A 15,533-nucleotide genomic window follows, 5' to 3' on the forward strand; every position below is an offset into this window, starting at 1 on the left:
TTCTGTGCAATTAAAACACGTTATTCATTCACTTATGCATACAAGGTAAATAAAAAATAAGTGACTGTATTAAAATTATTATATGTTATTTTATGAATCTAATCATCAGATTTGTCATTTATAAATATAAATTATTTCTCATATATTCAGACAGATGGAAAATTGTGTGAAATTCAACCTTTACAAACACACTGTCAATTTTTATTAACATATTTACAAAGACATATAAGTAAAACATTTGGTTGAGAACATTTGCATACAACTATGAAAAACAAATATGAAGAGCATAAAACTGAACAAAGGTAAAAGTTGAATATAAAAATGCTACAAATAATGTGGAGCAATGCTAAAATACAACACAGACAGCATGGAGCTGAAAACAGGACAGTGCTTATTTATAATGGAGGTTTGTTTCAAAGCTGCTCTTAAAAAAATTATAAAGAAAGAAAAGTCACTTTCAAAAAATAAAAAAAAAACATACAAAATGTCATTTTTTTATTTAAAATAAATATATATTAGCAAATGATGTAAGAGAAATTACTGTGAGAGAAATGAACGTGTTGCTTACTCATAACTGGAAATAAAATGCAAGTCGAGACCAAAAAATTAATAAAAAAATTAAGTTAAGCTCAGATCAGACATGAATTATAATACACCTTTAAATAACAAAAGAGTGCAACAGTAACAAAAACATAACTGAATTAATACTTATTTATCCTTAAATAAAATTATAATAACATAAAAGACATTATGTCAGCTGTTACTGAGGTATGTTTTCGCTGCATCTTCAGTTGCGGCTCCTCTTGGTAAAAGTGTCCTGGGAAAACTTCAAATATTCACACGTCATACACCGGACTTATGTCAAACTATATTCCTGATTGTTTAGTTAGTTGTGACTGCTTTGGCCTTAATCCATGTCTTCTAGTTCATCAACTTCAGTAAAGATGTCACTGAAGAAGTACTTGGAGACACTTGTGGGTTCTTCATCTAAGTTCTGCTGAATAGATAGAGAAAAATCAAATCTGGGTTTACTAATACAAATATGCAAAGTGACCATAAAAGCACTGAAATATCTGAACATATGATACCTCAATGACAGATGCAGGGGTCGGTGGGGGTCGCTTTACTACAGGGCTGGTTGCAGTGGTAACAGGCCCGACTGCTGTCCGTTTTCTCTCAGGACGTGCGGTGTTGACTGCTGGTTTTTGGGGGCCTGGTTTGGCCCCTCGATGGGCTGCTGGGGGTCCTTGTGTACTCTTTGATGAAATGAAGGACAGGAACCCTTTGGGTCTTCTGCCTGGTCTACTGGAAGACATCCAAATGAACAAAAATGGATCATAACATCTAGAGCAATATCAAAGCCATTTTGCTTTAAAAACTAACAAAATGTAGAGCCACCCACCTTGTAAGCGGCCCACTTGTGGTAATAGGCGTGATTTGACTGACACTTTGTGAGTCTGATCTACTAGCCAACTCAACGGTCTCTTTGCCTGAGAGGTCCACTTTTCCCATGATGCCTTGGGAAGAACCCTCCTGGACAGAATCTTCAGAGACAGGTGATCGAGTATTATCACTAGTCTCAGAAAGGTCTGTAGTTGCTTCTCTGTCAGAGATGGTGGTTGATATTGAGTCATCCGTTGATGAAATGACAGCAGGTACAGTTTGCTCTGGCACTGATCTCGTCTCTTGTGTTGAAACAGGTAATGAGGTAGTCTGTTTAAAAGAGAGAGCTGCTGTGTCCTCTTTAGCATCACCACCTCGAGCGTTTCTCCGCGAAACTGGGATGGGTTTAACTTGCAGCTTTGCTAAACAGAAGAAAGTGCATTAAATTAAAGACATGCTTTAAGTTACAAAAAATTCTCTTATTAAAAAAATGTTTTTCTTAACTCCAATTCATCAAAGAATCCTGAAAGAAAATGCATGATGGTTTCCACACACAACTGGACAACTGTTTTCAGCATCGATAATAATCAGAAATGTTTCTTGAGCAGCAAATCAGCATATTAGAATGATTTCTGAAGAACAATAAAGACTGGAGTAAAGATGCTGGAAACTCAGCTTTGCATCACAGGAATAAATTACGTTTTAAAATAATTTCAAATAGAAAACATTTATTTTAAATGATAATAATATTTTGTTTTTTACTGTATTTTTTTAATCAAATAAATGCAACCTTGGTAAGCATAATGAGACTTCTTTCAAAAACATGAAAAAATCTTCCAGATAACAAACTTTTGAAAGCTCCCTTACCTCTCCTGGTTCTCTCAGGAATTTTTCTTTTCTTTTCCAGATGTTCCTTCTCATCATCAGTCCCCTCTGCCACAAAGCTTTCCAATCCTTCCACTAACACATAAAGAAACTGGGTTATAGGGCAATGCAATGCATTAACAGATGTTAAATCTGTACCATATATGCTCATTTTTAGAGTATAAAGATGGGCTGGAAATGTTCTTACCATGATGTTCTGCCTGACTCTCACCTTTGGTATTCTAGGAAGGAAATTGCCTCAGTTTTAATCAGCATTTATCAAGCATTTATAGTTTTAAAAAAGTCAAGATGCATGCTTTACCCCCTGAGAGGTGGAGGCTGGTGTCTTGCGTTTCAATTCTCCTTTCCTAGATTTGCCCATGTCTCCCTGTTCACATTTCTTTTCCTCATCCTCTGACACAGGAACTAAAGCGTCTGTGATCAGAAGGTGAGATACCTCCCTACTCTCACTAGCACTGAAAATAAGAAGAATGGGAAAAAATAATAAAGCACAATAGGTAGAACATGGAAACATTTGCAAATAAGACTTAAATCCACATTCATTTGGCTAACAAATTCTCAACCAGGATTCTCAACATCCTCCTAATGTTTATTTAGCTCTCTCCAAGTGTTTATGGCATCAGATAACAGTTTTAAAATAAGGTACCTTTGACCATGAGAATGTGACTCAGACACTGCCTCAGGTGGGAGGAGCTCTGTCCGAAACCCCGCCCCCTCATCTAAAGTAGGCGGGATTTCTATGAGAGAGAGTACAAACACAGGTTCCCCAGGCGTGGACTCAGCAGATGTGTCTTCTGATTCACATCCAGGATGTTCCACAATGCTGCCTTTGCTGACTTCCGCAGGATTAGTTCTATTGTTCTCGTCCAGCATGACCACAGTTTTCTGTCTGGACTCGTTTTCAGAAACAACTGGCAGGGTGACATCTTTGACCGTCTGAATTACAGACACATAACATGATATTTATTATTGTAATAATTCTACCTGATGAGGTTTAATAGTTTTTAACAGATATTTTACCTCTACTGATTCAATGCTCGATGCTCCTTGTTGTTGAGCTGCACTTTTGGATGCATCAAGTTCTGTGGAAAATACAGCACCCTCTTCAGGACATTTAGTGAAAGTGTTCATGGAAGGCTGAGCAGCAGATGGCTTCTCATTTAATACTGCAAGAAATCATATGCAAACATAAAAATAGATATTTGCTTTTGTTTTTAAATGATTTTGATAAATTAATAACTTATATGTTGCATAATAATTTGGATTTGATTTTAATTCAATTTTCAATCATTATTTTTGCGACAACAAAGCACATTTACACACAATATTACACAATATTCTTAGAAGATTGGATGATAACAAACATTCTTATAAATAATTTTAAAATACTGGACTAAATATAATTTATATTAGGACTAACACAGATTTAAAGTTTTTATTATTATTGTTATTATTTAAACAATCATGTAAATTCTCATTTAAAAATCATATATATTACAATAATTAAATGAATGAATGAATAAATAAATAGTTTTATTCAATCTTATGTTTCATAATAAAATGGAACCTGGTTTTAATGAAATTTTCAACAGTTAAGCACATTTAGAAAATTAACTGTTTATAAAAATCTGCTGTAATCATAAAAAATACATATTATTAAAAAGTTAAAATAATTTATACATGGTATTATGTTTATTTCTGCTTGTTTTTTTTTGTTTTTTTACAATCATATCACAGTAATGAAAATGAGAATATAAAAATTATGAATACAAAAAATATATATGCAAAATGTAAATATAAAAAAGTTACAGAGAGATAATAAATAAAACATAATTGTGGCTGTTACCTGCTGTGGTTGATGTCATGCTGCCGCGTCTGGATGTCTGAGTCAGGTTTGGTTGAGGTCTGAGTCCGCGGTACCTCCTGACAGGTTTAGAGGACTCAAGTGATGTGCTCTGAGACTCGTTCACACTGAAACAACATACAGACATTTTTTAGACAAATGCATATAAATATCAGTCTCATACAGTATTATGGAATCTGAATCTGGTTTTAGATATTCAAGGAACCATGTTAATATGCAAATGATTCTATTTATTGTATTGATCAATTTAAAAAAAATTAATTAAACAAATTGAAAAAGTTACATCACAAAAGAGAGAACACTGACTAACATTATCAGTGAAAAACTTATAAATACATAATTTAAAAAACTAAATAAATGGGCCATATATAACACTTTTAATACCTTTTAGTCAGCTGTGGTTCTGATCTTGCCCCTTCTTGTTCGTTTATATTTTCTTCTGTGATTATATCATCATTCTTTCTCTTCAAAGATGAAACAGATCCATTATCTTCTTTAGTCACTCTTTCAAGAATGACTTTGGGACTGTCTTCTCTTGTTTCAGATGATGTATCCAGCTGTAGTCCCTCAGGGCGGATGGTAAAGGAGTCTGGCAGGTGATTCACAGGAAAACAGTCTTCTTGCATTGCACTTTTATCCTGTTCTGTGGAAGACGGACCCTTAGAGGTCCCCAAAGAACCTGTGACAAGTTCTGGAGAGATTTGCTGCTGTGGCGCACGTCTGGTTCTCAAACCTTGACCAATATTGGGTTTGGGTTTGGAGAACCGACCTCTTTTGCTTGGTGGAAACTGTGTCTCATGTTGAATGGGAGCAGGATGAGCATCAGTTGTCTGCGATTTGATTGGTTCTTCATTCTGGGTGGAGGTTTCTTCAGAAGAAGGTTCTGGAATAGGAGTTTCACAGCTCGGAAATTCAACATCACCTTTGGTCTGTGACTCGCAATTTACAGAAGAACCAGACAAGACAACTGTTTCTGTCATATCTTCCTCATGGACAACAATATCATTTCCACCTGAAAAAGATTTTGCTCAGTCAATCATCTTGATTTGATTGAAAGGAAAAAAGTTGATTTGGACTGAAAGAAATAAGAGGGTTGAACTATTAAGTTATTCTTACTTGTACAGGGCATTTCTGATGTGTGGATCATCTGAGCTGAGTTCCCAATGGTGAGAAGTGTCTGGGCCGCTTCATTGTTGATCTCATTACATACTGAAAGATAGATGTATAAAAATTAACTACCAGAATTTCAAAGCTTTTGAGTAAAATAATTGCATTGCATGTAGTGCTGGGTAATTTAAGCAAAAGGTAAATCACACAATATTTTTTAAAGTCTGGATGATAACATAATATACATATTCTTATGGAAAATTAATTTAAAATGACTGGAAAAATAAATAATTATATATAATTTATAGTAGAACCAACACAAATATATATCTTTTTTATTTAAACAATCATGTACATTGTAATAAAACAAATAATATATAATACAAAAAAATTATGAATAAATAGATCAGAAAATTAGACTTCTATCAATGCATTTTTGCCCATTTTTATTTCATAAAAGCTTATTTTTTCATCAACTGAACATTGATGTCAATTGAAATTAAATAAAACAAATAATTTATAATGCAATAAAAAATTATGAATAAACAGTTTTATTGAATCAGAACATTAGACTTCTATCAATGCATTTTTGCCCATTTTTATTTCATAAAAGCTTTTTTTCCATCAATTGAACATTGATGTAAATTTAAATTAAAATGATCATAAATATTTTTAAATCCAAACATATATTATTATTGGTATAACAAATGATGTACATGGAAATTAAATTTTTAAAAAAAATTGTTTTTGCCTTTTTTTTTCTCTCCGAAAACTGCCTTCTGGATCTGTGTATTTTTGCCCGATTAAATATTGTGATATAACATTACAGTGCATACTGAGACCTTTTTGACTACATATGATAACTAGACACAAATGCATGGTATTATAATCCATATAATAACAATTCATTTGGCAGTTCTTTCAGTTCATCATAGAATTTTTCCACGAGAGAGAGTTTCGTCTTACCCTCCATGTGGTCTGGGTCAAGAAACTCCATGACATCCAAAACAAATCAAACACAAATTAGTACCATCTCATCAAACACTACAAAAACGTTCCAATTCCAAAGTGAAGAAACTAAATTCAATTTCACTGCAGATAACAAAAAAAGGAAAATGTATGTGCATTTATGATGAACACTGCAACATTACAAACGAGTAAACAGAGGAAGTGTCAGATGTGACCAGAGACATAGATGGTATTGGTGAGACTTACAACAAGCAGGTCCAGCTGGTGTTCACAAGGGACAGGACCAGCAGGCACCGTGTCCTGATCACATGACAACTCAGGGTACAAAGCATTCTGGGATGTGCCCAGGATATCAGGCACATTCACAGAAATGTCCAGCTGGGAGACAATGGCAATCAATCACAATGGGGGAGAAGGACAATGAAAGGTAGGAAGGTTGTGAGTTTATGATATGACATGCAGAAATTAATATGAACAAAATGTCAAAAACAAAAATAAACTCACTTTTTGAAAACCATAACATAATTTATGAAAAAAAAAAAAAAACACTGATGGCAATAATATGTGATAAAGATGGTCCCACTAGGGTTCCTTTTTCTTATGATAATACATAAACATACCTCTTCCATGGTTTCTACCACCTCTGAATTAACAGGCGCTTGAGGACGTAGACTCATTGGCACAAACGCCTGGTTTTCCTCTTCAGGATTTGAAGGAAAGTCTTCCCGGCTCAGGACAGATTCTTCTACTTCCTCTTCTTCCTCCTCAGTTCCAGAGGCCAGTAAGGTCACCAGTCTAGATTTCCCCCTCCTAGGCATGCCCTGTTTCAATCTGGGACCTGGTTTTAATTTAGCTCTCCGGCCAGGTGCCTTAATGTCCTCACCACGAACTTTGAAAGACACAGGAAGATCAGAGAGCTCTTCCTCATCTTCCGCTGCCTGTATTACATGCTGAGAGAGCTTAGGGATCCTTCCTGACCTAAATAAAAGAGAAATAATAATTAGCATGACAACCAAAACTGAAAACAACACCACAGAATAATGCCAAAAAATATAATGATCATCAAAAATCAAATAAATTGATTCAAACATCAATCATACTTATTTATCACATGATTCCGGATCTAAACACAATTACATCTGCATTGCATGTAAAAAATTATTTAAAATAATTTGCATTAATAGAAGTAAAGCTGCAACAAAATAAAATATAGAGATTAAAAGAACAACTTAAATGAAATGAGAAATTCTGAAATAAGCAGAGTTTAAGTACTAAAATTACTAAAAACTAATCTGAAATAAAATATAAAGCTAAATAGCATTGTTTTAAAAAAAAAGACAATCACATAAAATTACTAAAACTAAAACAAACATTAAATAAAAATAAACCTTAAAAATAAAATATAAAAGTCAACTCAAATTATTAATAAATACTGTAATAGTATATAAATAATATTAAAAAATGCACAGTTGCATTGAGATCCTTAAACGGTTATTAAAGTGATCTAAAGATTCTCACACTTACCTGGTTGGTTTATTGAATATCTGTTCTTGTACAGCACTCAGGTCAGGTTCTTCCTCTAAATCTTCCAATTCAAGGAGAACTACAGACTGCTTCTTCTCTTTTACAGAGGCTGAAGGCACCTAGAAGAGAGCAAATTATAAACAGACAGATAAAAATGACTTTGTACAGTAATACAATAATACACACAAAACTATCACATCAAACAGCTGAAAACATCACCTTGGGGGACTTGTCCATGTTACTCTCCTCTCCGGCTGAGGTCCCGTTCTCTTTGCCTTTGGGCACAGGGTGCCTGTTCCCCCATCTGCGGCTGAGGTCTGGGATCGGTCTCTGCAGTCGACCTTTGAGCTGAGCTGATTTAATAGCAGGACTCTTGTATCTACTAGAAAAAGTTACATTTTCAGTCGCCAAATCATCTGATTACATTATAAATTATAACTGCACAAGTAGTGCAGAAATTACATTACAGTTCAAAAGTTTGAAAAAAGTTAATTAATACTTACTTTTAATGGGCAAAGAAAAAATATTTTAAATAAATGCTGTTCTTTTGATCTTTTTTATTCAACAAAGAATAATGAAAGAAAATTTATCATGGTTTTCACAAAAGAGCAGCACAACAGTGCTCAAGAGTGCTTTTTGCTGATAAAAATTTAGTTTTGCCATCACAGGACTATATGTCATTTTAAATTATATTAAAAAAGAAAATAGTTATTTTAAATTTGAATGGAAGTGTACATGTAAATGCACCTTTAAACTGAATAATAATTTAGTTTTGCCATCACAGGACTATATGCCATTTTAAAATATATTCAAATAGAAAATAGTTATTTTAAATTTGAATGGAAGTGTACATGTAAATGCACCTTTAAACTGAATAATGTGAGATATCTGTAACCTTTTAATAATATATTTGGGTTCATTCTTACCTGTCATCTTGTGACTGGACATCAGAAGTAAGATTTTCACAGTCCTCAGGTTCATCTATTTCAGCTACAAAACATGAACATTTTTTTTTAAATTAATAATAAAATAAAATGGAAAAAAAAAAATTACAATAAAAACACACTAAAGTTTCATTAGGCATTGGATGTTACTTACAATTCATCTGGACTTTTACAAGACAATGAAAATGTTTTTTTCTTTTTCAATTGTTCCTTGCATACCCTCTCCATTTGTCCTCTTGATTCTCCTGTCTGGAGTATTCGTCCCTCTTCCTCTGCGTTTCTTTGGAGTGGTATCACTTCCTCCATCATTTGAGAGGTCCTCATTCTCCTTTTCTCCAGCCACCACATCACTGTCCGAATCCGATAAAGTGTCCATTTCCTTTCTTTTGGCTGCTGCATCAGAAAATAGTGCAATTGTGCATGATAACTTGTTTATGAGAATCATAAACAAATGGAAAGACTTGACATAAAAAAAAAAAAAAAAAAAACTGACCTCTGGCTTTCCTTTGGACTCTCCTCTGTGCTTTAGCCAACTTGATGAGCTCTTTGTTTTTGTTTTTCTTAATTTCCTCGTTTTTTAGGATCTGCTCCATTAATTTTTTGAAGAAATCTAGATCCAAACGCCTCTTCTCCTCTGAAAATGCACTTCAGTTTACTTCATTTTCAACCGAATGTCTTAAAACGCAATTTAATAAGGAACCAATTTCATTTTTAAAAGTTAATTTAAAGAAGTAAAAGGTCACTTACTGAAAGCTTTATCTATTCTCCATGAGTTATTCCTCTCCTCTTTCTTGAACTTGTTCTAGAGGAATAAGAAAACAGCAAAGAAGATGGTAATAAAGTGAGCTTGTATTTTACACCACCAAGTCTGCATATTTGAATGATTTCTGAAGGATCATGTGACACTGAAGACTGGAGTAATGATGCTGAAAATTCAGCTTTGCATTACAGGAATTAATTTCATTCTAACATATTAAGATAGAAAATTTTGAATTGTAATATTTTACAATATTACTGTATTTACTGTACAGCCATGGTGAGCATAAGAGACTTAGTTCAAAAACATTTAAAAAAATATACAAACTCCAAATTTTTAAACAATAGTGTAGATGGTGAAATCAAGTACTATATATACAGGTCCTTCTCAAAAAATTAGCATATTGTGATAAAAGTTCATTATTTTCCATAATGTAATGATAAAATTAAACTTTCATATATTTTAGATTCATTGCACACCAACTGAAATATTTCAGGTCTTTTATTGTTTTAATACTGATGATTTTGGCATACAGCTCATGAAAACCCAAAATTCCTATCTCAAAAAATTAGCATATCATGAAAAGGTTCTCTAAACGAGCTATTAACCTAATCATCTGAATCAACTTATTAACTCTAAACACCTGCAAAAGATTCCTGAGGCTTTCAAAAACTCCCAGCCTGGTTCATTACTCAAAACCGCAATCATGGGTAAGACTGCCAACCTGACTGCTGTCCAGAAGGCCAACATTGACACCCTCAAGCGAGAGGGTAAGACACAGAAAGAAATTTCTGAACGATATAGGCTGTTCCCAGAGTGCTGTATCAAGGCACCTCAGTGGGAAGTCTGTGGGAAGGAAAAAGTGTGGCAAAAAACGCTGCACAACGAGAAGAGGTGACCGGACCCTGAGGAAGATTGTGGAGAAGGACCGATTCCAGACCTTGGGGGACCTGCGGAAGCAGTGGACTGAGTCTGGAGTAGAAACATCCAGAGCCACCGTGCACAGACGTGTGCTTTTGAACCAGAAACAGCGGCAGAAGCGCCTGACCTGGGCTACAGAGAAGCAGCACTGGACTGTGCTCAGTGGTCCAAAGTACTTTTTTTCGGATGAAAGCAAATTTTGCATGTCATTCGGAAATCAAGGTCCCAGAGTCTGGAGGAAGACTGGGGAGAAGGAAATGCCAAAATGCCTGAAGTCCAGTGTCAAGTACCCACAGTCAGTGATGGTCTGGGGTGCCATGTCAGGGTCAATGCAGCTAGCTATCAGGAGATTTTGGAGCACTTCATGCTTCCATCTGCTGAAAAGCTTTATGGAGATGAAGATTTCGTCTTTTCAGCACGACCTGGCACCTGCTCACAGTGCCAAAACCACTGGTAAATGGTTTACTGACCATGGTATTACTGAGCTCAACTGGCCTGCCAACTCGCCTGACCCTGAACCCCATAGAGAATCTGTGGGATATTGTGAAGAGAAAGTTGAGAGACGCAAGACCCAACACTCTGGATGAGCTTAAGGCCGCTATCGAAGCATCCTGGGCCTCCATAACACCTCAGCAGTGCCACAGGCTGATTGCCTCCATGCCATGCCGCATTGAAGCAGTCATTTCTGCAAAAGGATTCCCGACCAAGTATTGAGTGCATAACTGAACATAATTATTTGAAGGTTTGACTTTTTTTTGTATTAAAAACACTTTTCTTTTATTGGTCGGATGAAATATGCTAATTTTTTTGAGATTTTAGGTTTTCATGAGCTGCATGCCAAAATCATCAGTATTAAAACAATAAAAGACCTGAAATATTTCAGTTGGTGTGCAATGAATCTAAAATATATGAAAGTTTAATTTTTATCATTACATTATGGAAAATAATGAACTTTTATCACAATATGCTAATTTTTTGAGAAGGACCTGTAGTTTAGAGAACAAAACAAAGATATTGTGACCACCTTAATCTCTATTCGAGCTCGGTGTGGAAACAGCTGAGCAATCATGGAGAAGTCTGTCCCCACCATGCCGATGGCCAAGTAAAACATTTCAGTCTCTGGAATAGTCAAAGAAAGGATCCTATATAAATGAAATGTATAACACATGTTGGATTAAGAGGTGCATTTTGACTGACGTCCGACCTTCATTGGACCAGGGTTTGGTGTAGGTGCCCTTCCTAAAGCTGGAGTAGGTGGTGGTAGAGCCACGTTCAAATATAGGATCTCTGTCTTCTGCCGGATTGGGTCCTTTTGCCCTTGACACCTGGACTGTTAAACTACACACACACACAGCAAAAATAAACGTAGGAAGTTTACCTTCAATTCTGGTTCTGGAATACATTTCTCAGCAGCTCAGGGGGGAAAGTGTCACTGACCTCTCCTCATCTATAATCAGAGAGCCATCCTCTGCCACCTTCACCCTGGGCACTAGAAGAGGCTCTTCCTCCTCTGGCTGCGTTTCTTGCATTATTTCCTCATCTTCTTCATTATCAACATCTTCTACAACTGTCTCCTGAACTGATGGAGCAGCTGGAGTCTTAGAAGACCTGAAGAGAAAAATCACAATTCTAAATCATAAATGAGAAAACAATATCTCATAGTGGCATCAAGGTGATAGACAGAGTGATCAGGCTTACGTTGGTGTAGGAGAATCATCTAATACGGTCTCTGATGCTTTCTGCTCCTCTTCTGTGAAAGACCTGTCCAGAAAAACAAGACAGGGTTTGATATAAATCGAGGCATAGGAAACTACAAAATACTATCAACTAGAGGATTGTTGTAATCGCTGTACAGCATTGCAAATAAAATTACAGCATTTCCATCTACATGCACTTCTAAAAAACACAGAGAAATTAAGAAAGGCACATACTTCATTGGGTTGGAAACAGGCAGGTAATAGATCAGCTCTCTCATGGTCATTTTAGTGTGGTCTTTGGGTGCTTCGCGTTCTTTGATTCCCATCTTGGGTTTCTTCTTGTCTTCCTAAATGTATGCATCAATGAAGAGGTCAGGGTTTCATATTAAAAGTATTTAAATAATTCCCTTACAAATTCTCCATGAAGTGTCCTAACATATGTAAGGATCAAACAGCACTTATTAAACTGTGATTAAATGAAAATCCTATTTGGGACTAAACTAATATTTACCTATACATATATATATATAGAGAGAGAGAGAGAGATCTATCTATATATCTATATATCTATATATATATATATATATATATATATATATATATATATATAGAGATATATGTGTGTGTGTGTGTGTGTGTGTGTGTGTGTGTACATATAATAATAATAATACATATAATACATACAATAGTACATATATAATAATACTTTTATTTAGCATTAAGTTGCTCAAAGGTGACAGTAGAGAATTTTATAACGTTACTAAAAATTATTTTCCAAATAAATGCTGTTCTGTTGTATTTTCTATTAATTGAATCCTGATAAAAAATCTATCATGGCTTCAACAAAAATATTAAGTAACCGATTTTAAAATTGATAATTATAAGAGGATTATGCCACACTGAAGACTAAAGTAATGGCTGCTGAAAATTCAGCTTTATAATCACAGAAATAAATTACATTTTCAAATATTTATAAAACAGAAAGGGTTATTTTAAATTGTAATAATATTTCACAATATTACTGTTTTGCTGTATTTTTGATTTAATAAATGCAGCCTTGGTGAACATAAGAGACTTTGGTCCGCTATTTAAAAACATAACTTACTACATCTTACTAACCCCACACTTGACCCAAACATGCCTTGATTATTTATGAGAAGGATTTTATTGTTTATTCTTTAGCCAGATTTTATTTTTTGGTTTAAATATTTGGAACTAGCTGCCAATGTTTGCAGCAAAATACCGCTTTTCTGATGTTAAAAAAAAAATTAGAGCACCCCTAAATACTGAAATACAAATCAGAAAGTAAACTAATATAAAACACATACAAACCTTTTGTTTGTTAATTTCTTTTTTAAGAAGCTCCCGAAGTTTCCGTGCCTGAGCTAACCTGACCATGTCTGCTGGGTTGTTCAGAGATTTCAAGGACTTGAGAATCTTCGATGGTGTCTTAAGTTTATGAAGTCTTTCTCTTAACAGATCCATTTGGCTCTGGCCCGGAGACGGCCCAGAATCACTCTCCTGTTGTACAACCACATCTTCCACAGCAGAACGAGCCGGAGGGTTTTCACTGACAAAAACGGAATCAGGTTGGGAAGTTATTAGAGGATGTTGGGACTCCCCTTGCTGAATGGTCAACGGCACAAGAGTGTCCTCCAATCCCCCATCTTTTTGCATCTCTTGGTCATTCTGTAGTGGGGCTGCAGCGATGGGCTGAACTTTGGCCTGTCTGCCTCCTCCAGAAGGTCTCCGTCTTCCAGGAAGCCTGGGGTTATGGACAGGCGCAGGTATCTGAAGGGAAGACTCTTCAGTGGGAGTTGAGGTTTCAGGTTCACTGGGTGTTACTGGTTTTACAGGGGACCTGGATGGGGATTTAGGAGTCCTGGAAGAGGCTGGAGAGGCTCGTGGTTTGGCCAGGTTGGGCAAAGCTGTGAAGCGTTTCCTCCTCTGAGGGCCAGAAGTTGCAGAGGTGCTTGTTGAATCCTGGGCATCAGAACTTTTAGATGCTGCGTCCCTGTTGTGAAGCAAAGAATCAGTGATAAAATGGCCATACTCTCATGCATAACATAATATTTCACCTGACTTTTTTTTTTTTATTTATGTTAAACTTCAAGCAGCTTTATCCTATGATGTGAGATGCTAGAATTTGCAACAACTAAAATTCATCTTCTGTAATCAGTAATTATTAGACATGCAATTTTTATAAACTAATATTAACAACTTGATGGAACATTTGAACTTTTAAAAATGAATTTGTCACACCGAAGTACCCATTAAAAAAGAAAAAAAGTAAACAAAGTCATTAAAAAAGGTGAAATATGAATTTGTATTCATTACTTATATAATTTAATAATACATAACATGTTATATATTATATATGCATATATGTATGAAAAAAGTTGTCTTTATTCAAATTGCATGATTCTAAATAATAAACACACAAAGTCAGATGTTTATTAAATGGAAAGTGTCAGACTCACTCTCCATGTTTAGTGGCCTCCAACTGGTCACTCAGGGAGCTGCTCTGAGACGCTTCCTCATTGGTCCTCTCCAAAGCTGCTATAGGTTGGTCAGTCTTCAACTCATCAACCGTGACCTCTGACCCCTCAGATGGAGCGGAGTCGGCAGAAGCCTGGGGAGGCTGAATATTTTCTACAGACGCATCTCGAGAGGTTGTCTGAGCTCGGCCTGTGGGCTTTACATTGGGCCGAACACTAATTCTCGATCTGCGTATCATCTTTCTCTGAGGGAAAAGCATAGAGGATAAATATATAGACTATATACATATTTAAAGGGAAAAATGCATGCATGCACACGCACACACACACACACACATATAAGCCACCTAAGCTTGCTTGTTATTGCAAATATATATATATATATATATATATATATATATATATATATATATATATATATATATATATAATTTGCAATAACAAGCAAGCTTAGGTGGCCTTAGTCTTAGTCCCAGTCCCAAATTCGTATATATGGGACTATATAGAAATATATATGTTTCTTAAATGAACAATAACAAAACAGAAACACGTGACAACTACAGTGACGTTTACAACATTTCTGTTTATTGCATCAACTCTTTCAATCGAATTTTCATTTCTCACTTCAAAGCACAAATATTTAGTTTACAGCTACTCGCAACAAATTGCTCTTTTAAAAAAGTATTTCGCTTTTCGTCAAATTTTTTAATGTTTTTTTTTTCATTCGACTGTCCATTGAGAGTGCCCTGTCCAACAATGTCCATTATCCTCGTATGCTGGACGGTTTATTAGAGCGACGTTGCTTTTTACAAAACTAAAATGAGTATAAAGCTGTGGAAATATCATAAACTTACTTTATTTGGTATTCCAGGGTGATTTTGTAGTAAAATCTTCAGCGGCTCACGTCCTCCATGCTTGCTGTCTGTTACTGGGCATGCGTAGTGCGCACTGTGAGGTGAGGCCCGGAACAAAGGTTTCTTCTTC

The 15,533-nt window shown here is 35.3% G+C and overlaps 1 protein-coding gene across 6 annotated transcripts; it reads right to left on the minus strand.

The window, feature by feature from the left end:
• Window positions 1–167: 167 nt before the first annotated feature.
• On the minus strand, window positions 168–15,529 carry LOC109045528 (transcription factor TFIIIB component B'' homolog). 6 transcript variants are annotated; one of them, XM_042748169.1, is made up of 28 exons: window positions 15,404–15,529; window positions 14,532–14,794; window positions 13,384–14,065; window positions 12,286–12,398; window positions 12,053–12,115; window positions 11,792–11,962; window positions 11,559–11,692; window positions 11,379–11,473; window positions 9,424–9,478; window positions 9,170–9,310; window positions 8,896–9,066; window positions 8,659–8,722; window positions 7,952–8,114; window positions 7,733–7,851; window positions 6,829–7,186; window positions 6,455–6,586; window positions 6,206–6,242; window positions 5,249–5,341; window positions 4,517–5,144; window positions 4,115–4,239; window positions 3,289–3,434; window positions 2,915–3,204; window positions 2,570–2,723; window positions 2,456–2,489; window positions 2,251–2,343; window positions 1,403–1,805; window positions 1,089–1,305; window positions 168–997 (listed from the first exon to the last, which is right to left on the minus strand). In XM_042748169.1, exons 2-28 carry the CDS (start codon window positions 14,786–14,788, stop codon window positions 908–910), a joined length of 5,028 nt encoding a protein of 1,675 aa, XP_042604103.1. In that variant the 5' UTR covers window positions 14,789–14,794; window positions 15,404–15,529; the 3' UTR covers window positions 168–907. The 6 variants fall into 6 exon arrangements, with proteins under 6 accessions (XP_042604103.1, XP_042604104.1, XP_042604101.1 ...); XM_042748170.1 differs by having other exon boundaries at window positions 7,952–8,111; window positions 8,896–9,069; XM_042748167.1 differs by having other exon boundaries at window positions 1,089–1,302; window positions 8,896–9,069; window positions 15,404–15,528.
• Window positions 15,530–15,533: the final 4 nt, after the last annotated feature.

Source organism: Cyprinus carpio, chromosome B21, assembly GCF_018340385.1.
Source record: "Cyprinus carpio isolate SPL01 chromosome B21, ASM1834038v1, whole genome shotgun sequence".
NCBI classification, from domain to species: Eukaryota; Metazoa; Chordata; class Actinopteri; order Cypriniformes; family Cyprinidae; genus Cyprinus; species Cyprinus carpio.